General features: G+C 39.7%; 2 protein-coding genes across 2 annotated transcripts; both read left to right on the plus strand.

Moving 5' to 3' along the window:
- Positions 1 to 414: 414 nt before the first annotated feature.
- LOC146329663 (perforin-1-like) lies at positions 415 to 8,733 on the plus strand. The gene is made up of 11 exons (XM_084714937.1): positions 415 to 482; positions 1,751 to 1,844; positions 2,799 to 3,087; positions 3,194 to 3,273; positions 3,662 to 3,707; positions 5,476 to 5,618; positions 5,716 to 5,854; positions 5,952 to 6,032; positions 7,110 to 7,606; positions 7,703 to 7,796; positions 8,490 to 8,733. The coding sequence occupies exons 3-11, from the start codon at positions 2,818 to 2,820 to the stop codon at positions 8,700 to 8,702; spliced, it is 1,563 nt and encodes a 520-aa protein (XP_084571063.1). The 5' UTR covers positions 415 to 482; positions 1,751 to 1,844; positions 2,799 to 2,817; the 3' UTR covers positions 8,703 to 8,733.
- Positions 8,734 to 13,379: 4,646 nt separating this feature from the next.
- LOC146329664 (perforin-1-like) lies at positions 13,380 to 25,310 on the plus strand. The gene is made up of 9 exons (XM_084712487.1): positions 13,380 to 13,649; positions 19,699 to 19,778; positions 20,241 to 20,286; positions 20,561 to 20,703; positions 20,794 to 20,932; positions 21,031 to 21,111; positions 24,116 to 24,615; positions 24,706 to 24,799; positions 25,101 to 25,310. Exons 1-9 carry the CDS (start codon positions 13,380 to 13,382, stop codon positions 25,308 to 25,310), a joined length of 1,563 nt encoding a protein of 520 aa, XP_084568613.1.
- The last annotated feature ends 1,345 nt before the right edge of the window (positions 25,311 to 26,655 follow it).

Here is a 26,655-nt window from a genome sequence, read left to right on the forward strand (position 1 = left end):
TTATTCTTGTTTTTTTTAGGTGAGAACAAATTAAACTATTATACTATTATCCTTATACAAGCACTTTGCAGAAGTTTATATCATGGTGTTGGTAAAAGTGGTCATGCTCTCGATCCAGGTCAGGGACAAGGACTTACTGAATTTCTCCCATCAACCCAATTATTAATTTTTAAAAATAATCATTTATGTTACCATTTTTGTTTTGACATATTCTTCCCTTGTGTTGTTTTTCTCATCCCTGTAATTTACTTCAAGGTCATTTCCTTAAACCTGAGTAAAGGCTATTGTCTTTTAAGTTTTATCTATCCTTATCTCCTCTGATTTTGAACTCTCTTTCTTCCCTTTATTTCCTCATTGGTCCTACAGGATATAAAAGGTTCCATCCTCAGCTAATTTCTGTTCAAACAACAAAGAGTTTGCCGGTTCTGCTTTTGATGACTGAAGTGGAGCAACAACATCGTCTTGTTGGGCCTTTGGAACAGGTAGCAAACCTTTTTAAATGTTATAGGAAGGTACAACCCAATTTTATTTGCATGGCACTGGAATTTATTGTTCTACTACAAAGCACATTATGTCTTCTGCACTGTTATTTTGTCTTGTTACATGTTTTTCTTCTTGTTACATATTTTACACAAACTTGTCTTTTTACTGTTTTTCTTTTTGTTTTATTATTATTTTTTTTGTTTGTTTTATGTTTTTACGTCTTTTACGCCATTTTCCATCTTGTTACTTTTTTCATCTTGTTATGTCTGATGTTTGTGATATGCACTGATGAATACACCAAGGAATCTTTTTTTTTTTAATTATTCCATCCATATAGACTGAAATCAGTCTTGATGTTGAGAAAGCAGCATGCAATGATGAAAAAAAAAAAATCTTTGGGGTTGGGTTTTTTTTTTTTTTTTTTTATTTCCCTCAGATGCATTAAAACTAAGATACTGAGCCTGTTTTGAAAATGTAATCAGTAGAAAGTACAGATATTTGTGTTTAAATGTAGGGATGAAAGTAAAAAGTTGTCAGAAAAATACAGATACTTAAATACAGTAAGAAAGTATTTGTACTTACTTGCTTCCACCTCTGCTAATAACACATTCTGGGCTGTAAAAAACATTTAAAGTTTTTTTTTTACAGCCCATAATGTACTACAGTTATCTCATATAACAACAACAACATGTGTAGTATTCAGATAGTCAGTAAGGTGTGGCGGTGCACATCATGTGCAGAAATAACAGCAAAACTGTATCATCAGTAATAAATCATTATCGCTTGCACACAAGTGAAAGTCTTTATTCTGACGATATTTATGGTGCAGCAGGGAAACTTGTCACCAACTTCTGTAGTCAAACAGAAAATACAAACAACGAATGAAGATGATAAACATACAACTCACAATCATGTGTGTAAACGCAGTAAAAACTGCAGCTTTATGGGTAAAGGTTGGCATTATGTGCTTCTCAGCAAGTTCTAACGAAAGACAAAAAAACATGTAATTAGTTTGTCTTTCAGTGCTTTGCATCCTGTTTTCCTGTCTGTGGCGCTCAGCCCTGAGACGACTGACTCACACTGAAGATGCAAGTTAAACAAAACAGTTCAGTAGTTGTCTGTGGTTTTTAGCAACTGTTGCATATTTTAGGGACAGATAAAATCTGTAAATTGATGGTTCGTGCTGTTTTTGTTTTGTTGTTGTTGTTTACTACGACATCGACTGTCTTAATCATTGTATCCTGCGCTTTTGTTGTTCTACCTGCAGATTGAAAGTCAAGCAGCAACTCGAGCTGACACGCTCTCCTCATCTCCAAAAGATATAAACACTGCAGACGTAGAGGAGAAACCCTGCTGAAGAGGTACTCAGATTATTAAAAAATAAACACGGATAAAATGAACATCTGAGGGATTATAAATTACCGTACAAAAAAATCCACAGTGTTTTCTCCAGGGGTAGTTAATCTGAACATAAGGTCCATGTACTAACTTTTACCACTTATATGACCTTATCATGGACAAAGCAGGACTGCACCACTTTGGTTTGAGCATCAGACGACACCTCTGAGTCAAAAATCACACCCAGGTTAAAGGCCTCTTTTGTCAGCATTATTAGACAGAGCGTCCAGACTGGCAACACATACAGATTTCATTTGTGAAGCAAAGACAGTTAATATTATGTCCACAAATGATATACAGAATTTGTGATCATAAATCCACTTTACCCACTGTCTTTATACGACATATATTGTTGTTATCTCAGGTTAGGCAGTTTGTGGAGATAGTTTTGGCACATTGTGAGCTGTAAAAATGAACTACAAACTTTTTTTTTTTACACCCCAGGATGTGCTACAATTATTTCCACAAACCTGAGACAATGATAACGACAACAACAGTATATGATAGTTGGTCAGGTGTGGCAGCGCCAGGAACAGGCACAACACGTGCAGAAACAAAAATAAAACTTTAACACTCTACTGTATCATCGGTAATAAATCATTATTGCTTCTGCCCAAGTGAAAGTCTTTATCTTGACAGTCTTTATAGTGCACCAGGGAGACTTGTCATAAACTTTTGTGTTATATTAACAGCACTTCTTATCACATAAAAACAATGTACAATATTAATGAACAGCTACAAATTACTATACAAATAAAACCACTGTGTAATAGGTAATCCAGTCCTGCCTAGAATCCAGATCAAATGTTGTTTTGGGGGTATTTAAAAAAAAAAAAAAAACTACCTTCACTAGTAATCAACTGAAACTCACTGATTTTTTTTTGTTATTCTTTTTGTCTTTCTCTGAAACATTTCAGCGTCTCTTTGACTCCAGCCATGCTCTCCTTTTCGACCCTGCCCCTGCTCTACCTGAGTCTCCTCCTCTGTCTGTCCCATCACTCCCCTGTCCTCTCCTGTGTGATCGGGAACCAGAGCCAGTGTGACTCCGCTCCCTTCGTACCAGGCCACAACCTGGTGGGCGAGGGCTTTGATGTGGTCACCCTGCGCCGCAAAGGAGCCTACGTGATCGACGTGAAGACTTTCCTCAGCCCAGAGGGCAAATGCACTCTCTGCTCCAACCCTCTTCAAGGCAACAGGCTGCAAAAAGTAATAAATAAATAAAGAATCAAACACACAGCATTTCTGCAGCAACAACTGCACATAAGACTTTAAATCCAGACATTAACCATGTCGTTTTCACCTTCATTTTCAGCTGCCAGTCTCTGCAGTGGACTGGCGTGCATTCAGCCGCTGCAGCGCTGACCTCTACAGCAGTGCGCACACCTCTGTTAGGTATTATATTATACAGGACAATATTAGTGATTGTATCAGTCATTATGTTTTTCAAATATAAGTACATGTCATGAGATCATGTCCAGAGCCTTCGTATCGGTCAGTAAATAATAGAATATGTGCCAGTCTTTGCCTTTGTGCTTTTTCCTTTGATCTTTTGTAATATCTATAATTTTACAAGCATATGACCTTTTGTCTCATGTGACTTCTGTCTTCGCTGCCCTAAACTGTCCTTATTCATCATGTTACAGCTGAAAATGTAAAAATTCCAGTCCTATTTGTCTTAATTTGTAAATACAAATATTAACATACTTTATATATAATCTCTGACATAAATGAGCTTTAATGGTGTTTTTTTCTTTCTCTCTCTTTGAATTTGTGTCCACAGCTCATTGATTGACACGTACACATCCCAGGACAGTACGGACTGGAAGGTAGGGCGCCTCTCATACCGATTGTTGACATAAAATCAACATTTCAGATTATTATTATTGTTACTGTTGTTGTCATAACTGATAGGCATTCCTTTTTTAGAAACCAGCACACTGCAGGAAATAAAATACTACATACAAAATACATACACATACATATTATGATTTGTCATTTAGGAAATTATTAGAAATATGATTTGAAGTTTGAGTATGTAGAATGAAACTTGAATATCACTTAAAAACAACCACCATAGTTGATGAAGATTTATCTGATCTCACGTATGCCGACTTCCTTCCTCGCTCTCTAACATATCCAACATGTTCATTGTTTTCCTGGAAGTTACAACAACTAGTAACAGCCAGCTGGAAACGTACCATTACCTTACCATTAAATTACAGATTTCTCTGTATTTATGTTGGGCCCAAGGCTTTCAGACAGGGCACCAAATATTTTGGGGTGCACAGCCTTAACACCAACATATGTTTGAGGGGTATTATTAATTTTTGCTTTCAGAAATAATCTCTTTTGATATTAAATAACATGATTTACCATTAAAATCTCCTTGGCATCACCATTCTTTGAAAAGAAGACAAAATCATAGCCAATAAAGAAAGAATCAGTCTCAAAATATCTTAAACTATCTCATTATTATTGAGGCTGGCAGCATTCACTCTTGCACGACATTAAAGTCGGCCAGGTTTTAGACCCTGTGCTCAGAATGAAGTAAACTGTTCCACACAGAGGTTCTCCACTGTTTTGTCTGGAGTGGAGGGTCAGATCAGTACAACAAAGCAATGTGGTCACTTGTGCTGTTGTGCAAGCAGACACACTCTCTAATGTATCCTGGTCAGTGGTTTACACTGTGTGGAGCAGCTTCCTGTGGAAGAAGGTCAGCTACAGCACCACCTAGTGGCTGCAGTGAGAACAACAGTCTGCTCACCAAAATCTCATCATGCACTGATTTAGATGCAGAGCAGCAACAGTCAGAGGAATATCTCAGTGACACTAACAGTACAGTACATAACTTCATGCGCTGTAGCTCTCTTACTGCATGTCAGTAATACTGCATGGCAGTAATACTGCATGGCAGGTACAGACGCTCTATGTTGTACAGGGTCGGGGTCACGTTGAGGAGCACAGGAAAGACTTTTGGATAATTTTACAGCGAAAGCTCAAATTTCTGATATTGCCAAAAATTATACAGAAATGAATACAGCACAATTATGAGTAAAAACAGAACTATCACACGGGACACACAAAGCCTTAACACAATATTAAAATATGTTTTGTAGATCATTATTATTATTATTATTATTATTATTATTATTATTATTATTATTATTATTATTATTATTATTATTATACTATTAGAAATAATCTCTATTAAATAATAGGATTTAATTTGCACCACTGTTCAAAAAGAAGAGAAAACAATAGTAGATCTCAAAATATATTTAATTATGAAATTGATCCTCTGACTGTAATTAAATTATAAAATATAGTCAAAATCAAATCAAAAATCACCATATCGATGACTAGTAAAGGTTGAAAGCATGTATATATACAAGTTTCAAGTCCTTAATGCTAACTGAACAAGTATAAATATATTGAATTACAATTATTTGTGAATAATTTTATAAGTAATTGGTTATCTTTAATATTTATATATTTATATTTGGATGTATTATATTTAATCCACTATATCATGGAGATTTTGAGTGAACATCAAACAGCTCATGAGCTTTTTTAAATTTTTTTGCTCTTTTTCAGTTTGGCTTAAATTTAGATAAGGTTGTGTCGGCCAACCTGGAGGTGGGAGGAACGAGTTCTGCTGCGTATAACTTTGCTTCACAAAGGAGCAGACAGGACCGCTACTCCTTCAGCACTCACAGGGTCACCTGCAGCCATTACGGGTAGGCTGTGACGATCCCTGCATCACTGCACAAGAGTCAAGTTTATTAAGATAATTTCAGGCAAGATAATTTACTATTCTGTCTTTTTTTTGTCTAGTTACCGTGTGTCTAACAGACCACCCCTCAGCTCTGAGTTCAGAAGCGATTTGGACAGACTGCCAAGTTCCTACAGCTCCTCCACCAGGGCTCAGTACAGTCGGCTCATACAAACCTATGGCACACACTACATCCGCAAGGTTGTAACACACACACACACCACTTGATTTCCTTATTCAACAATAATAATAATTTTTAAAAAGCATTCTGTCTCAACAACATTTTTCTTCATTTCAGGTTAACCTTGGGGGACGACTCAGACGAGTCACAGCTGCACGAACATGTTTGTCCTCACTGAATGGACTCTCGTCAAGTGAGGTACGTATGACTCAAGAGTGAACACAGTACACACATGTTAACACATGTTGTGTTGTTTTTACATATCCAGGGTCATTTTTGCCTCAGTAGAAGAGACGCTTCTGTCACAAGTCTGTTTTCCTCCATAAGATATTCCCTCATTTTGTGTAATAGGTTGAGATCCGGCGACTGTGAAGGCAACACTACAATTCACATCATGTCCAGACTCATCAAACCATTCAGGGGCAACTAACCTGTCTGTAGATGCATAATGTAGAGCTGGGACCTCATTACTTAAACAGAGCAAACAAACAAACAAACAATGAATAATAATTGTTATAATGCAAACATAGGCAAAATTTTTCAGCACAAAAAATGCTTTTTTGCCTGATACCTGATTTCACCACAGCTTTTCTAAAAAAAAAAAAAAAAAAAAAAACTACACGCAAATTTCTCAGTTAAAAGTCAGAAAATAAAATGCTACACACGGACTTCAAACCCAGATGCCTGGACGAAAGTATCGTCTCTCTTTCAACCTACAACTGAACTTACTAGCTAGCAAGTGGACAAGAATAGACAGGCATTCAATTTTAGCCCTGATGACTCAGAGGAATTAAAGGGATAGTTCGGCCAGAAATGAAAACTCAGTTATTATCTACTCACCGAATGCAGGTTTAGTTTGTTAGTCCACAAAATGCTGCTGGAGCTTCACAGGAAAAAAACATTGCAGAATCTCACAAACAACTGAAGTGAATGGTGACCAGTTTTCAAACAAATAAAAATATAAAATGTCTCCATACTGCTCGGCTGGTGTAAGCCAAGTCTCTTAAAGCCCCAACATGCCAAACTGACTAATAAAAATGTTATTTTCACCATGTTTTCACCCCCCTTTTATTGACCCAGGATAAAGATTTGACATTTTTTTTGTCAGTTACATTAACAATTAATTGTTTTGGCAGTTGATATATACTCATTACATGGAGAGGGCAATTTAAACCATCGCCATACAGTTTGAGTATCTTTTTAATCATAATAATTATAATTTTGGTGTTCATGTTGTTCCCCATCTTCACTATTTTTTCCCCTCCTGTCCTCTAGTTCCACTCCTGCTTATCACTGGGGGTCTCTGTAGGCCTGGGAAAACTGAAATTATCCGGTAACCGAAGGTCTTGCAGCAAAGTCCTAGAGAACCGGGACGTCTCGATGTCGCTCAGCTCTGGTCTCCACCAGCACTACACAGAGGTGGCAGGAGGAAGTGGCTGGTCGGGGGAGTTTTCACTCACTCATAATGACTCAGTGGGCTACACGAATTGGCTGACCACCCTAAAGGACCACCCAGATGTTGTTTCGTACTCCCTGAGGCCAATGTATGAGCTGGTGCCAGATAACAAGCAGAGGGCAGGGATGAAGGCCGCCATAGAGGAGTACTTAAGAAGCAATGCCAAGAGGAGGTCACCCAGTGTACCATATTGCGGGTGGAACACTCCCAACCTGAGGCCCACCTGCTGTCCTAAGGAGGCTTCGATTGGGACGCTGGTGGTGACCATCGTCAGAGCCTGGAACCTGAAAGGAGACCTAACTGGCAAGACTGAGAGGCGAGTAGAGTGAAGTCAGGGATTGAGACGTGAAGGGTGTATATCAAACAATATTAATCCGTCAGCTTCTTTTCCTTGTTTTTCTCCTGTTCACAGCTATGCTAAGATGTGGTACGGTCACCACTATCGCAGGACCTGGATGATCCGGTCAAACTACCCCAGGTGGAACGCCCGTTATTATCTGGGCAAGGTCAGTGTATTATCATTACAGATCAAATCAAAATCACTTTATTCCCTAAACACAAGTTAAAAAGCTAATTTTACAGTGTAAGTCATGACATTTACTCACTGCACATTAAATAATATATTAAGCAACTCAAAATAACAAAACATGTATATTAGCAGAGACCGGATGTAAGTACAGAGTACAAATACTTCATTCACTTACTTCAAGTTCATGTACCTAAGTAGATTTTTCAGGTACCTGTACTTTACTTTAAAGATTTTTCTGACAACATTTTATTTTTACTCTCTACATTTTACGATAAATATCTGTACTTTCCACTACAAACCAAGCTTGTTAGTTTAGTTTAAATGCAAGATGAAAACAATGTAACAAGGCAAAAACGGCATGAAAGACATAAGACAACACTCCTCACTCAGCTTATCATGGCTGCTTGAATAATGTTACTTAGGGAAACTATACAGTGGCTGCTTTCACACGTTCTGCTGCTAGAGAAATAGAGTATCTGAGCTAAAAACAGCACATAGATACACAGACGGTAAGATGAAGGGAGTTCACAAATTATGTGTATAGATGTTAACTAACATGCTAATTTACATGTATCACTGAGGTTTTGTGAGGTGAGTGAAAATCTGCAGTTCAGATGCAAATTACAGGTGCTGGTAAACATTTTTATTCTTTTTTCTCTTTTTAATGAAGGTGAACACAAACTATGGTTTGAAGGTCGAGGTCTGGGACGAAGATGTGCGATATGATGACCGTCTGGGAGCGTGTACAAGATATTTGCGCCAGGGGACTCACACATTCTCCTGCGGGGCGCACAAACATGGCGGCTTTGAGGTCCAGTATACTCTGACCTGCGACAAGCATCTGACAGGAGACAGGTGTAACCGTTACAAACCAACTCCATAATGGGAAATGCATTCTGGGTGTGCAGAGTGTGGTTTCTTTGTTTATGTTGTCAATGAAAGTATAACAAAAATGTTATTGAATACAAACAAAATGGTTTTCAGCCTTCAAGTCACAGTAAATGAGTTCAGTGTGTGGTGGTGTTTATGCTGAGAGACTGTGTGGCAGCAGGGTTCAAATTAGACGTATATTTGCTTCACTGTTAATCTTTTTTATTATCTTTACCATTGTTGGTAATTATTTGCTGTACAGTTGTGTCAAAACTTTAAAATCTTTGTAATATCTGTCATAATAGCAACAGATATGTGATCCTTGTCTTGTAAATAAAACCTGTGAAAACATGAGCTGTGTCTTTAAGTACAGCACAGGTTTCTTCAAGCTTGCACAAATACTGTAAGATATTTGATTTATCTTTCAACACTCGCACCAAGTTAATTTAGTTAAGTTAATAAGTAAATTAATTAGAACATATAGAATTACAAAGAAAGATGAGTTAAGGGCCTTTTGATGAATTAATGTTATTATTAATGTTTGTTGGCAACAAGACTTGTGTGATTTTGCAAAGGCTGCTCTCAAACAAAAAATAAGAGGTCTGAGAAAGCCCACAAATGGTTTTCGGTGGAGACGCAGTCAGTGAGCAACTTCCATAAGAATGAATGGGGCACCATCAGTATCCAGTACATCCATGTCGAGACAGTGCTGATTAATGAGGGAAATGTTCTGCCAGCATTAACACGACCTCCACATACATTATCTCGAGCTGAAACAGCTGAAACTTTCAAACTAAAGCAGTAGTCGATCACTCGCAGATCCTAGCGGCTGGTTCAGAAAAGGGAGAAGTCAGCTGTCAGTGGTCGTGCAAAACAGAGCGGTCAGAAGGTAGAATTACTGCTTCGCTGTTGTTTGTCTCCTGCAACCAGTGAAGTTACAGTTTACGTCCAAGTCTGTCCAGACTCATACAATGAATGTAGTGAAGACTTTGAAGGAATTCAATATGAAACTTACCACTGTAGACGAATCTGGTGAAGCACCGGAAGTTAACAAGCCACCGCTGCAGTGGTGTCTTCGTACGGTATGAGTGTGAATACGAGCCATCATAAGAAGTTTACAATTTCCTACTTTTGCACTTACTTTTTATGCAATGTTACTTTAGACAACAATATCTGGGAAGTCAGGAAAAACCTGTGCAGTTCGATTGCTCCAATAGTTGTGTCAAATTTCAACTTTGGAAAAAAAAACGGGATGCAAAATAGAAAAACATTTGCTTCATGAAAATCTTGAATACGTGATGAAAAAGTGAATTTTTTAATATACATTACACAGAACATTTTCACTTCAATGTAATGGAAGTGATCCATTTTTTTTCTCCATTATCCATCTCTGGCTATTGTCAACTAATACAACATAACTACTGTGTTAAATTTAAGAGCATTAACATCACCATCCTAAAAGGAACCTTCATCAGTTACTGAGGGCCGCTGTTAAACATTGACAATCCAATAATCCATCAGTCACCATCAGCGAGCAACAGCAGACACAGAGTCTAGAAGGGAACCCCAGATTTGCAAGAACCCACAAGTATGAACATTTTGACCGAATCCATAAAAAAAATCTCACGAGAGTCTCACAAATTTGGGGTTAATTTCTAGACCCAACCAGCAGACACTGAAATTGACAGAAGTCGAAGTGCCACCGCAGAAACTGCAGCGCTGCAAGATGGCAGATCACACAAAGGGGGTCGCCGGATTCAGTTCTCACTATACATGTTCTCACATACAAGTGTGATTCCAGTGAATAATTCCCAGTGAGACACATGCTGTCTTCACTTAGAGTCTGTTTTTACAGACGAGTACAGAGGACTGAGAGAGAGGGCATTATGTTTACAACATGATGTTGTCACAATGAAGATGACCTTTGGATGTAAAATACCATCACCTCATTATTTCATAATTAGTGTATGAAAATGGTGAAAAATGTGCTGAGCGATGTCACCGTGACCTTGACCTTTGACCACCAAAATCTAATCAGTTCCTCCTTGAGTCCAACTGGTCATTTATTACGTTCACGAGAGCGGGACAACCTGAAAACATAACGCCTGTGGCCAAAGCTGTCACCGACGCCGAGACATACGAGATTTAAGGTTTTTCAAGAATTTTGAATCACAGAGGTCCTTCAGCATACAGTCATGAATGTGCACACAAAAATAGCCTAATTGGTCCAGTAGCATGAGAGATTAACTTCAGACCCACTGATCACTCCCACACACACACATACACACATGCAAACAATTTATTTTTGAATAATGAATTTGGTTTTCAAGTTACTCTACATAGAGGAGCTGAAAACACCAAACACATGAGTCTGATGTCATGTTGGTCTCATGCAGGCACAACAAGCAATTAGTTACAGATTGTGTGTGTGTCTATACCCAGGTGTGTGAGTCATAATGGACACCTTCACCACAGACCCCGGATCACATGATTGAAAAGCGGGTGAGACAGCAACAGGAGAAAAGTGAGAGTCGAAACTGTCAACTATCATAACTATTTTCTGCGCGTTATCTACAACATCTGTCACTGGGTCGTCTCTTGGTGAGTTAAGCAATTTAATTTAGTGGCCTGCATCACAGAGGCGCTGCTGTTTTCCTGCAGCCATTTCTGCACTATTTTGATTCATTTGTTTGTGACTTGATATGTTGTGATCGCGTCTGACTCTTCTATCTTCTATCTCTGACTCTTCTATAGCTCAGTGGTTTTTAGGCATGTCCTGAATAGGTTGTAGAGGGTCCAGAGCAAAAGGAGGAAAACAATATTTTAACTTTTATCACATTTTTTAGAAGCTGGAATAATGAGGAAAGACGGAGGGTTGGCTGGTTTGAGTGATTGTTATTTAAACTGATACTAGTTTGATCACTGTTTGACTATGAAAACTTTCCTCCTTTCTAAAGATAAAAAATACTCGGAGAGGAGTAAGTATGACACCAAATCCTCTCAAAATGGGGGTCCATGGTCTAATGCAGGGTCCTTGCCATTAAAAGTTTGGGAACTCGTGCTCTTGCCCATTGTTCAATTCTACCACATTTAGGACTGTAAGAGCCACTTTGTCAGAATACAAGTTGAAGAAAATTTTAAAATGATGCAAAGTTCATTGTTCATCGTTTCTAGTAAGAGATAGTTAATGTGTAAGATATTAAAAACTAAATGCATGTATACTGGATGAAAATCAGATATATTCTCTATAATTTAGTGAGTGACATGCAGTGCTGTAGAGTGGAGCAGAGAGCTGCGTCAGCCACCAGAGCACATACTTTTCTACTGTGTGGCACAATGTCATTTTGAACTTTTCCTTTTTTTTTTTAATTGGATTACATCTCTTGTCATTCCCGTCAGACTGAAGTTACAAAGTTTACAGATTAATGGCTTTGTTGACATTCACAAGAAATGCCACTAAGGGATTTTTTTTTGTGTGTGTGTGTGTTTGTGGATTGAATGAAGATCATGTGTGAGACTGATTCTGTAGTGCCACTCCTAAACCGACTCATTGTTAGGAGAGGAGGGTTTTTCCAGTTCTGACATATTTCTGCAAAACACTCAGGACATAAACATGGAAGGGTTGAAGATTAAATGTTAATATTGCATAAAATGGAGACCAACTCACTGGTCAGAGCAGAATGTCTTAAGGAATGGGCAGTGCATTTCACTTTTATAGTGCAACCTCAATTCCAAAAAAGTTTGGACCTTGTGTAAAACATGAATAAAAACAGAATGCAAGATTTTGCAAATCCCCTTTAACCTATATTCAACTGAGTAGAGCACAAAGATTAATCTTCAAACTAATTAACTTTTTTTGTAAATGTGCACCCATTCTGAATTTGATGCCTACAACATTTTTCATAAAAGCTGAGACAGGAGCATGTTTACCACTGTGATATATAATATTTCCTTTTAACAACTCTCTGTTGGGAACTGAAGACGATACGTATTGAAGTTTTGAAAGTCATATTTTTCTCATTCTTGCTTGATATATGACTTGCACTGCTGAAAGTTGAAGATTGATTGTCAGGTGGATGTCATGGTATGATTGGTTAGTTCTAGCTTATGTAAGCACTCATCATGTTTTGTTTTATAAAAATCACATCCTCGGCCTTTGGGGTTATGTAAAATTAATCCACACCTTAAAATCAATCACAATAGAGGATTTGTAGAGGCTAAGAAGTACTAGGAAATTTTAAATTTGTGGTCATTTAGATTTTTGTTTCTCAATCCCACATCCTGGCCAGGGATGGAGAAATGGCAGTCTGTTCTTCTTGTTACTTAGAATTGCCAATATATCAATATTATACTGATATTGTCATATCATGTATATGGCATATTGCAAGAAAGAAATGTTATTATCTGAAGTTACCAGACTATAAAGCTGTTACATTTTTTGCTTTTAGCCACTTAGTCACTATATCCAGACTACTGATTATTATTTGAATCTCACTGTGTTAGTATTTTGTGAAAGTGTCAATAGTCATCCCTATAATATTATCCTAATATCAAGGTAAAAATAAAAATATTGTGATATCTGATTTTGTCCATATTATCTACCCCTACTTGTTTCCTTTATTGATAACAGCTGTAATACTAACACTGCCCTTTTCTATTCTTTTTGTCTCTTTCAGTGTCTCTTTGAGTCATGTTTTTGTTTTCAGCCCCGCCCCTCCTCTACCTGAGTCTCCTCCTCTTTCTGTCCCATCACTCCCCTGTTCTCTCCTGTCAGACTGGGACTCGCAGTCAGTGTGAGAAGACTCCCTTTGTACCAGGCCACAACCTGGTGGGGGAGGGATTTAATGTGGTCACCATGCAGCACACGGGAGCCTACCTGCTCGACACGAAGACTTTCCTAACCCCAAATGGCACCTGCACTCTCTGCTCCAACCCTCTTCAAGGCAACAGTCTGCAAAAAGTAATAAATGGAATTTAAGACCACGCAATAATGTACAAAGCAAGAAATAATTTATTGAAAGAATGTGATGAAAAAAATGTGTTCATCTCTCTAGTACAGGGGTGTCAAACTCAATCACAGAAGGGGCCAAAATTTAAAACACAGTCTAAGTCACGGGCCAAACAGGATTAACATTTATTAAACAGTCCAAAACTGACTATGTTTTATTCAGAAATATGAATTTGATCTGCCAGGCTGCAACAACTTTTTCCTCAATAAAATAAATAAGATTTAAAAAAAAAAAATTCTTCAGCAATAACAAAGGAAAACGAGAATATTTCAGCTCAGATTATTTAAACTCACATATCCAGGTGGGGGTTACATTTGAAAATGCTTGCTTTTTGTCTGGACACAAGATATCACACACTTTAATCATGCAAACCCTCAATGGCACTGCATTTGGCATAAAAATATGCTCATATAATAATATTACAAACCCATCAGTCCATCAGGTACAGATGAAAATACTGACCTGCTCAATTTAACATTAAGGCCAAAACACACCAAAAACTTAAATAGAAAAGTCAACTGTAGCTTCTTTGGCGCACTGCAGGCTTCAGATTTAAAATTTAACACCACAGAACCAGCAGTATTTTAGGAAAAGGTTAAACTGCACACTGACACACACTGAGGAGATGAAGAGGAGAGACAGAGTCTAGACTCTTCATCATGACTTATAATAATGCAGCAATTAAGTATTTAAAAGTACACAAATCAGACTTGGAGTAAAAAAAATCGCGCACCACAGTAGTGTACATTAATGTTATGAGTCATCATAAATCAAGTCAAAAATTATATCAAGTCGACACATCTGTCCATATTGACTGATTTATTTCTCGAGTTGCGCCGCAGCTGTTGCAGTGCATTGTGGGACTTGTAGTATGAGTAGTGGGAGTGCTATTTACCGATGGGCCATTCATAATAGACACATGAAATTATCTCGCGGGCCAGATATAATTGGGCCAGATTTGGTCCGCGGGCCTTGAGTTTGACACATGTGGCCTAGCCATTAAAACTTCATGGGGGGACAAGCCAGTAGTTTCGTTAGGCATCGGTCTGACATGAGGGTTAATGGTAAGGCCTCCATCCAATTAGGTTTTCTGGATAAATGTATTTTCAGTAATTTCTCCTTGATTGTCCTATTCAGGTGTTCTACCTGTCCAGAACTTTGGGGATGATACGGAATGTGAAAGGTCCACTTAATACCTATTGCGAGGGCCTAAAGTTTGGTCAAGCAGGATGTAAATGGTGTTCCGTTATCACTGTCTATGTTTTCTGGAATGCCATATCGAGGGATGATATGTTCCATAAGGCATTTAACAACGGTTTGAGCATTTTCTTTCCTTGTGGGAAAGGCTTCTGGCCATTTTGAAAATCTATCAACAATGACTAGTAGATATGAATAGCCCTTACACTTTGGCATGTGTGTCAAGTCAATTTGTAGGGACTGGAATGGGCCTTTTGGTGGAGGAAGGTGTTCATGTTTTGATGGACTTCCATGAGGGTATGAAGTTTCTTACCTGTCGTTCCAAACCTATCGTAAAAAAGAACTTGGAGATATAACCTGCCACCGATTTATACCCCACATAAGTGGGACCATGCACATAAGCTATAAGAGGATCATACGCTATTTCAGGCAAGGCTACTCTACCATCAGTGAACTTCCATAAACCGTCAGCCTCTTTATGGCATTGTTTCTTCTGCCATAGTCTAATCTTGGCCTTGGTGGCCTGACTCTGAAAACAAATCAAATCATTTGCCGTAAAAGGTGGATCAAAAAGCTGTACTGCTGTTAAGGTGGTATACAACCATGGTGAAAATGGTGCATTCATTGCTGCTTCTTTTGCATGTTTATCAGCTAGTTGATTCCCCTTTGCTACATTAGACTCAAGTTTTGAGTGTCCCACACATTTGACTATAGCGATTTGGGCAGGCAATACCATAGCCACTAGTAAATCCTTAACCAAATCAGAATGTTGGATGGGCTTTCCGGCCGTGGTTATAAAGCTTCTATTTTCCCATATCTTACTAAAGTCATGCGCCACAGAGAAAGCATATTTGGAATCTGTATACACTGTGACCACCTTGTTTTCCGCGATTATGCAGGCTCTTGTTAATGCCACTAATTCAGCGGCTTAAGCAGATGATATTGGCAACCTGTATGCTTCTACACAGTGACCTTGCTCATTGACTATTGCATATCCTGCTATAATAGTCTTATGATCAGGTCTCATGGCTGATCCATCACAATAGAGAATGAGATCATTCTCTTCTAATGGTGTTTGTTGTAGGTCTGCTCTTACACTTGTTGTGGACTCGATCAATTCCATGCAGTCATGTAGGGGCTCTTCCTCCTCATTAGCATTACCATATAACAATGTTTTTAAATGTAAAGCTGGGTTAGTGTGTGCTGCAGTGGAAATGGTAAGACCTTGAGTCCCTGTCAAGATAGGCTCATAATTAACTCCTCCGCTGACTAGTCATGTGTTAAGTAATTTTGTTATTTAAGATGATGTTCACAGTATGTCTAGTATGCAACGTCAATGGATGGCCTAAGACTATGGTTTGCGCCTTTTCAACCATCATAGCAGCGGCGGCCACAGCTCTCAAAGAAGAAACCATTCCTTGAACAATTACCAGGAGGGTTTTGGAATAATATGCAACTGGTCTTAACCTGTCACCATGCGTCTGAGCTAAGACAGCAGAGGCGACGACCGTCTCCTGCGACGTAGAGATGAAAGGGCGGCTTGTAGTCAGGCAGACCAAATGCAGGGGTGGTGCAGAGGAGGTATTTGATATGTCGAAAAGCTTGTTTTATCTCATCAGTCCATCGCACTGTATCGGGCGTATTTTTCATGGTTGCTTTGCGTAGGACAGAATCGGAGGTGGCACAATCAGCGAGCCATGCTCAGCAATAGTTCACAAGACCCAAAAACGACATGAGTTCCGTCTTTGTTCGTGGTCTTTGAATGTTTTGATTGCCTTCACACGTTCAGGGGATAGGTGTCAACATCCGTCTTTCAGAACATATCCCAAATAATTGACCGCTGGCTGACAAAATTGTAGCTTAGCCAGAGAAGCTCAATGTCCCCCTTCAGCCAGATAAGTCAAGACAGCAATACAGTCTTTGATACAATCAGCCTCCATTGGAGATGCCACCAGAATGTCATCCACATACTGTAGTGGCGATGACGGGCCAGGTAAGGTCAAATGAGACAGATGCATATTAACTGCTGAGGAATAAACAGCGGCAGAGTCAACAAAACCCATTGGTAAGTGACATCACACATATTGCTCATTTTTGTAAGTGAAAGCAAACAGATCTTGTGTGTCTGGGTGCACAGGAATGGAAAAATATGCCTAACACAAGTCAACAACTGTGTAGAATTTAGAGTCTGCGGGCAACGCTGCTAGGATGGCATTTATATCGGGTACAATCGGGGAAATGGGAAACACCGCTTCATTAATCTTCCTTAAGTCTTGTCTAAATCTATATTTATTTGTTCCCGGCTTCAAAATAGGATTTATAGGTGTGTTATTTTGTGACTGTCGTTTAACAGTCACCCCTTGTTGCAATAAACTCTCAATCACTGGTCGAATGCCTTCTTCCTTTTCTTTTGACAATGGGTATTGCTTAACATAAACAGGATATTTATCAGGCTTAATTTTAACTTGATACGGAGGTATCTTCAAATGTCCCACATGATTAGCATGCAATGCCCATAAAGTCGCTGGGACCGAGGCCAATACTGAGGATGGCTTTAATGAAATGTCTTTCGATTCTCCACTAAGAATTTGGGGTTTGGTTGTATTACACAAGACCTTAATGAAGAAATGTGTTGGTTCAGAGCCAAAAGACCAGATGATATAATTCGCATTTTGGTGCATATCAGAAGGCTCCCATTGAAGATGATCACGGCATGAGTTCAATAAAGGCACAATGTTGTCAAAGTCTGTGCTGACTGCACATACAAAAAGGTGAACATTATTGGATGTATCCTTCCACAATAACACTAGTCCATGTGGTGACATGAAGAAACATTGTGGAATTTCTTCCATGACGCATGGGTTAGTCTGCTCTGTCGAAAACGGCAGATCAACAGGTTTCAGATTCAGAATCTTTCCATCAATCGCAGCGTGGCATGATACCAATATTTTGATCTTATCCATCTGAAACAATTCAGAAATGATATCAAAGTTCATCAGTCTTAATGTGGCCACATGGGAAGCTCCTGTAGTATGAGAGAACAACTGACATATCACACTTGCAGGAATGTAAACCTCAATCCCCTCAGGTGTGCATGAGATTACTGCATTCAATTTACTCAACAAATCTCGTCCTAATAAGGACATAGGTGTCATGGCACTTACAACAAAAGAATGTTGCAGTTTAATTTCCTCCAAGTCAATAGGTAAGGGAATAGATAATGGTTCCTTTTGTGGGACACCATTGACACCAACAGTTTGGATGGATTTGTTACTCAAAGGAAAGTTCAGGTCTCTTTGTTGCAAACAAGAAATGGTCGTGCCTGTGTCCACTAAAAAGGGCATCCTTTTTCCTGCAACTGATATGCTTAATTGAGGTATTTCGGAAGGTTTATCAGAAATATGGAATTGTGGCACATTGGTTATCATTTTTAGAGCAAGTGATGTCGTCCATGTCCCACCGTTGGTATCCCTATGGACTGAAATCCCTATGAAAGCCTACTCGGTGTAAGGGGGGCCCATTGGAAACCTGGGCCCTGTATCCTCATATATAATCCTCAATCAGCATATAATCTATAAGGACAACAACAAACGAGTCCCAATAATAAATCAAACAACCACAAGCACTACCACTGAGTATTCTGAAATGGGGCTGTCAAGCGGTCATTCCGTCCAAAATAACAGCGTTCACACTCACAACAACAGGTACTACGTCCAGCTCCACTCCAGCTGACGTGTTTCTTCACAACATATTTCTCACTGTTTCACTATTTCACTTCTTTTTCTTCAACAATACTCTTAATAGCCCCTTGGGCAACTCTTTTTACTCTATTTTTCTTTTACCCCTCTCTGCCCTTACAGAGAGTAACTCTATTTGTATTTCTCGTCTCTGCCTTCACAGAGAATAACTTATCTTTTTCCTTCTCTGCCCTGAGAGAGAGAGAGTATCTCATATGCCCCTTTGGCATTTCTTCAAAATCACCTACTACACGTAACATCAGACAACATCGACACAAGCGGAAGCAAACAAAACAACAACATTCAGGCAATAAAGGAGTAGGCCTACGAGTCTATGTGGAATGATGCTGAGGTGCAGCAGCCCAAATCAAACCATAATTTCATTAAAATTTCTACATAAAGAACACCCAGTCAGCCACATTGTAAATTGAACGTGTCACTATCTCCTCGGGAGTGAACCACAACATATCATCAAATCACGGAGGTACTTTTCGATACAAGCCATCAGGCAAGCAGAGTGAATCATAAATCTATGAATACTACAATCTGCTTACCTGAGAGATGTATCCTGTTCGTGACGCCACTTGAAACGATGATGATTATTGAGGGATCCTGAAAGAAGAGACGACACTGGTGTACCCTAAAACAATGTTTAATACGAGCTCAGGTTCTTCCATATCATACAGCATGCAGTGTAAGAAGGAATGAACCAAGAACACTCAAACAGCAACAGCTTATATGGGGTTGTCTAACTGGAAATATCTGGTTTATTTAAGGCCATGCAAACAATCCAACTATGGACAGACTCTTGTCCATCTGACCTTCTGGGCCCTTCCTACCACATACCTGCCAATGTACACATAAATATCCTAACATGTACATATACATATATATATATATATGGCTTATGTTCATTGTGAGTTTGCTATGTGTTTGTTGATAATTTTACTGGTTATTCTTGTTTGTTGTGTCTTTTTCTTTTCTTTTCTTTTTTAGAATTCAGCATGTTTAATCTAACATTTATATTTTACTGCATGTTAATGATGTTTCTTACCTTCAATTTTAGCTGCCAGTCTCTGCAGTGGACTGGCGTGTGTTCACCCACTGCAACGCTGATCTTCACAGTACTTCACACAGCTCTGTTAGGTATAGTATTTTACAGTATTATTTTAATGGATTATATCCTCCATTATCATATTTAAAGTAAGCCACTCCAGTTCCTCACGCCAAGTAAGTATTTGTGAATACTTCGAAAGTCACTTATATACTGATTATGTCATCTGATCAGTGTCTTGGTCTTGGTTTAAATATTGCTGTGTACAGTTAACCATGCAAAATCAAATGATTTCACTTTGATTTGCCCCCTGCACATTTTTAAGGAAAGTTTGGAGGGGATGGTAGGAATGTGGATTTGAGAAATTGTGGGACACAAAACCACACACATGCACAAACACACAACAACACCAACACACAACTGCTCTCTAAATATATTAATAGTATGGGTGTCAGTCCCCTTTCATTTGTAAATATGAACATCAACAGATGATGCAAAGAAGCTGTAAAATGACTGTTAAAATGAAATAACCTTGATTTTGATTGTGTCCACAGCTCATTGATTGACACTTACACCTCTGGGGAGAGTCGAGACTGGCAGGTAGGAAATTTCACAGCTACTGACCTAAAATTATTATTTTAGGCCATAACTGATAGATATGTAGGCTATTTTACCACTTGAGTACCACTTTTTTCCTAAATTTGTTTTAGGAAAACAAACAATCACAGTAGATATCAAGGCCTGATATACTTAAATTTTGAATCACCATGCCGCCTAAATAAGATATAGTATTCAGCATATTATTGTGATTTGGGGTGAACACCAACCAGCTCATGAGCTATGTATATATATGTTTTAAAATTTATTTGTTCAGATTGGATTTAATGTAGGTAAGTTTGTGTCGGCCAACCTGCACGTGGGAGGAACAGGCTCCAATATGTATAAATTTGCTGCAGCAAGGACCAGCGAGGACCGCCACTTTTTCAGCACTCACAGTGTCTCCTGCAGCCATTATCGGTAGGACGATGAAGATCCCTGCATGAACACAAAAGATTTTTTATGTCACTAAAGATAATTAAATATACTTTTCTATTTCTTTGTGTCTAGTTACCGTGTATCAAACAGACCGCCCCTCAGCTCTGAGTTCATCAAGGATTTGGCCAATTTGCCAAGTGACTACAACTCCGATACCAGGGATCAGTACATGGAGCTCATACATACCTACGGCACACACTACATCCGCAAGGTTGTAACACACACACACACACACACACTGTTTTAATTTCCTTATTTCACAATTAAAAGACATCATTTTTGGCTCAACAACACTGTTCTCCATTTCAGGTTAACCTTGGGGGGCAATTCAGGCGAATTACAGCTACACGTACATGTTTGTCCTCACTGAATGGGTTCTCCTCAAGTGAGGTACATGCAGCACACATGTCTGTACATTTTGTGCAGCAAACAACATGCATATTTGTGCTCACACTCCATATGCACGTTTTTACACTGTGTTGAAAGATTGTCAGAATGAACACATTTGAGTTGAGCACAAATGAACAAACAGTAATGCACAATTCCAATTCCATAAAAGTTGGAACATGTGTATGAAACAAATAAAAGCAGGTAACTGGTAACAGGTGATAGAATCATGATTGGGGCTTAAAGGGGCGTCCTCAAAGGCTCACTCACTCACAAGCATGGATGAGGTTCATCGCTTTGTGGAAAACTGTGCGGGCAATTAGCCCAAAGGCTTAACAACAAAGTTTCCCAACACAAAACTGCAAGACATTTAGGGATTTCACCATCTGCAATCCATGATAACATGAAAAGACTCCAGAGAATCCAGAGAAATCTCTGTATGTAAGAAGCAAGGCCATAAACCAACACTGAACTTTAGACCCCTCAGACAACACTGCATTAAAAACCCACATAAATGTGTAAAGGATATTGCATGGCATCGGAAGCACTTTGGAAAACTGCAAACACTTTGTTGCTTTAACGGGTGTGTACTGGACCCATTTGCAGCACACAGGCAGAGTATTGTTTGCTAATGACCTTTATATACACACAGGAAAAACAGGAACTTGGGTAAATGAAGAAACATGGGGAACAGTCAGTTCTCCGGGCTCAGAGCACACAGTCTCTGGGTTTAAGGCTTGGGGAATGGGTTGAGCTAAACCCAGAAGCAGGACCAAGGACAGGGCCAGGGACGCCCCTCCAAAGCTCCCTCCGACTGGGACAGCTGGTCAGGGTGCTGCCAGTGGAACTCCTTGACCCAGGACCTCTACTCCGGACCATACCCTTCCCAGTCCATCAGGTATTGGAGGCCCCGTCCACAGCAACGGGAACGGAGCAAGTGGCGGACTGCAAAGGTGGGACCCCCCGTCGGTAAGGCGAGGAGGAGGAGGGGCTGCAGCGGGCACCAGGGAATTCTCTCAGACTGCCTTGGCCCTGGAGACATGGAACATGGGATGTATACACATGGACTGAGGGAGCTTTAGCCTCACCACCGCTGGTTTGATGACCTTCTCCACCTCAAATGGGCCTATGAACCGGGGGGCTAATTTCTTGGACTCGACCTGGAGAGGTAGGTCTCTGGTGGACAGCCAGACCCGCTGGCCAAAGCAATAGGCAGAGGTTTAGTTGGCTGATGCAGAGTAGCAGTCAGTGGAGCGAAGGAGGGTGGCCTGGGCCCAGGTCCCGCGACAGCATTGGTTGAAGGCCTGAACCAAGGGGCAGGAGGCCTCATTCTCATGGGCTGGGAAGAGTGGAGGCTGTAACCCATGGATACATTGGAAAGGGGAGAGGCTAGTGGCGAAGTTTGGCAAGGTGTTGTGGCCATATTCAACCCACAGGAGAAGCCAAGACCAGGCTGAGGGAAAGTGACTGAGGTGGTCATGGGAAAGTTCCCCCTCCCAGGAACTGCTGAGACAGGGCACAAGGCTTGACATGGTGGGAGTTGAGTCTCTTGTACTCAAGGTTCTTGTGGTCTGTCCACACAAGAAATGGGATTTTGGTTCCCTCAAGCCAGGGCCGCTACTCCTCCAACGCCATCTTAACTGCCAACAGTTCCCGATGTCGTAGTTCCTCTTGGCAGGTAATAGATGGCAGGAGAAAAAGGTGGAGAAATGCAGCTTGTTATCAGAGGCCATGCACATGTCGAGCTTGGTGAAGATTGTGGCCCCTTGTAGCAGCACGAAGGTGGTGGAGATGAGAGGCAGGTGGTAGCAGTTCTTAATGGTGATGTCATTGAGACCTGGGAAGTTGATGCAGTGTCTCAGCATCTTGTCCTTCTTCTCCATGAAGAAAAATCCTGGCCCATGGGGGACGAGGATGGCCGAATGATGCCAGCAGCCAGAGAGTAATTTATTTATTTCCATTGCCACAGGGCTGTGTGTGGCATCTCCCAAACAGTCTCTGAGCAGCAGGCAGGTCAGAGGCAGGCAGAGACGGTAAAGGGAGATCGGGCAGGTAAGGGACGCTTGAAAGTTTTGTGAAAAACATTCTGGCAAAGAGTGACCTAGAGAGGCTTATCGACTGGGCTGATGAGCTGCAGCTGTGGAACCAGGTGAGTGGAGTCGGATGATCAGGTGGGAGTGGCTGGTTGGTAGAGTGGGGCAGAGGTGGGTGGGTGGAAAAATATTGGGAAAGCAGGAGAGCAGATGCCCTGTGATGTATCACAGTAGTAAATATGCTTCTGTCCCGACTTTTTTGAAACATGTTGCAGGCAACAAATTCAGAGTGAGTGCATATTTACCAAGAACAATTAAGATGATTTGTTTGAACATTAAATATCATCTTTGTCAAAACGTTTTTGCAAATCACGGCATTATGTATTTATTTACATTTTACACAAAGTCCCAACTTTTCTAGAATTGGGGTTGTAAATCATTTGTATGCTGTTATTTTCCAAATGATGTAAACCACTATTGTTTCAAGTTTCCATTATTTGCTCAAATTATAATGCTCCTGTATCCAGTCATTTAATAAATGAATCAATAAATCAATAAATTGGACAAATATCCAGAGTGGGGCTACACACTGCAAAATATATTTATTTTTAAGCAAGTGCAAATCCCTAAGTGTTAAATTGGGTTGAGACCTGGAAGTGTGAAGACTACAGGACATGATTTACATCATTTTCACACTCATCAGATCATTCATGCTCTGTGTGGATGTTTCACACTTGCTTGTAGCACAATGCATAATGTAGCACAAGTCATCCCTTGATAACGGTTGATAATTTTACTCTGGTTTAAGTGTCTTTGAGTGAGACATGGAGCTCACACTGTTCTTGATTTGTTGGCTAAATGTCTGTCTGCACTGTTACACACCATTCACTGCTCTCTGCAAACAGGATCTATTTAAATGCTGTCAATTCACCATTACCTATAAATAACGTCTTCTTTATCCTTCTGTCTTCTAGGTCCACAGCTGCTTATCAATGGGTGTCTCTGTAGGCCTGGGGAAAATATCATTATCTGGTATCCAATCGTCTTGCAAAAAAGTCCTACAGATCTACAGCCTCTCCACCTCATACAGCTCTGGTCTCCACAAGCACTACACAGAGGTGACAGGAGGCAGTGGGTGGTTGGGGCAGTTGTCATTCACTCAAAGTGACTTTGATGGCTACAGTAATTGGCTGAACAGCCTAAAGGACCTCCCAGCTATTGTTGCATACTCCCTTAGGCCATTGTATAGGCTGGTGCCAGATAAAGCACAAAGGGCAGGGCTTAAGGCTGCCACAGAGCAGTACTTAGAAGACAACGCCAAGAGGAGGTCACGTAGTCAGCCATATTGTTCATGGAGCTCTGGCCTGGGCTACAACTGCTGTCCTAAAGAGACCTGGAGTGGGAAACTGGAGGTGACTATAGTCAGAGCCTGGAATCTGGAAGGAGATTATCCTATTGCCCAGCCTACTGATGCGTGAGTAAAATGAGGTCAGGGATTGAGATCTGAAGATGCAATATCAAACAAAATGATTAATCGATCGGTTTTACTTGTTTTCTCCTACAGCTATGTTAAGATGAGGTACGGTTCCATCCATCGCGAGACTCATACGATTGAGTCAGACAACCCCCGCTGGAACAGTTACTACGATCTGGGAAAGGTCAGTAAATCTCCTTTATCAGCTTAAAATCATCTTAAAAGAAAAGAAGGCTATTACTTTGATGACTGGATGACTGAGATTGATTAATCTGAGGGCAGGCAGTCAAACCATTGGACAGATATGAGAACATCATAGAATTTAGACTCTGCAAGGTGCAGTTAACTGTCAAGCAATTTCTTATTATCTTAAAACAAATATGGTTGGTCATAATCATTTTCCTGTTACTCAGCTTGATCCACAAACTTCAATTCAACAAATCAAATTCTTATTTTAATTATATTTATATATATTTTTTGTAAAGGTGAACGCAAACCTGCGCCTAGACATTGAAGTGTGGGATGCGGACTTGCAATATGATGACCTTCTGATCAACTGTTACATACCTGTGAAGCAAGGGACATGGACATACACCTGTGGCACGAAATCCGGTGTTGAGGTCAAGTACACTCTGACCTGTGACCCTCATCTGACTGGAGACTACTGTCAAAATTACAAACCATCTCCACAGTGAGAAATGCATTTCTCAATATTCACACAATATTCAGTATCAATATTCAATACAATATTCACAAATGCTTCTTTTAAGTCCAACTCAAATCTAGTGGTGGACAAAGGTCTCAACCCCAGTACTTGAGTCAAAGTATAGATACTCCTGGTCAAATATTACTCAACTACAAGTGAAAGTTGCTCAGTCAAAATTTTACTTGAGTTAAAGTACTAGAGTTCTTGCTTTTAAAACCACATAAGTATTCAAAAGTACATGTTTTTAAAAATACTTCAGTATTCACAAGTACAAATTACAAAGTACATTTTCTAATATCAATACATGCTGTATTGTTTTCAGAAAGCATATACAGAACCTTGTAACTCTATGTAACTCTCCTCTGCTCATCACACCTGTTTTGTAACCAATCTTAACGTCTTATGACTACTCTGTGTAGATCCATTGTATCTAAAGCTTAACTTACATATTCCTGTGTGCTTCATTAAACTTTACAATATTGTTGAACTGAACTTTCCTTCGTGTCGCTTTATTCACAGAGCTTCCTGCTTCAAGAGGTCAACTCTGAAAAAGAACTCAGCCATGAAACTGAGCTGCAATGTAATCCCACTGAGCAACTGCACACCTTCAGAGCATGTGCACTAAAAGTCTCTGTTTTTTTCCACTGACAGGCTCAGCTTGTTATTCTGAATGTCTGACACCATTATGGAAAAGATCCCTGCAGACAGAGATTTTTTTTGAAAGTGTAAGATTAATTTTATTTAACCAGAGACACCTGTTATTGCTTTCACCAAACCAACCAGACTCCCTTTGTAAAACTGTAATTTTGATATTGCCATCATCATCTTCATCCAAACAGAAACTGAATAAAACTCACCAATGAGATCTTGGCTGCTGTTACAAAAATCAACAAGTCTGGTTGTTTGGTCAAAATAAACCCTTAATTCAAATCCCTTCCTCTCCTCCCTCTCACTCCTCTCCTGATTTTTTTCACATCTTACGCACTGAATAAAAAGGATTTTTCAACCAAACTGGAGCTGGTGATTTGATCAGCTGTGTTTGAATGAAGATGACGATGACAATGTTAAAATTACATTTTTCTAAAGGGAGTCTGCTTCATTTGGTGAGAGCAAGAAATCAGCTGTTTCTGATGAAAAAATAAGGGATCTTCCCTTTAAAAAAAAAAAAAAAGTAATTCTCTGCAGCAATAATAACAACATTAACAATCTGAGCCTGTCAGTGGCAAAAACAAATGTTTTTAGTGGACGTACTTTGATGGTGTGCAGTTGCCTGGGAGGATTACGTTGCAGCTTCTGCTGGCTGCAGCGCTCTCCCTCAATACTGGACCAGTTTC

This window comes from Lutjanus erythropterus, chromosome 3 (genome assembly GCF_056507025.1).
Source record: "Lutjanus erythropterus isolate fLutEry1 chromosome 3, fLutEry1.hap2, whole genome shotgun sequence".
Classification (NCBI taxonomy): Eukaryota; Metazoa; Chordata; class Actinopteri; order Lutjaniformes; family Lutjanidae; genus Lutjanus; species Lutjanus erythropterus.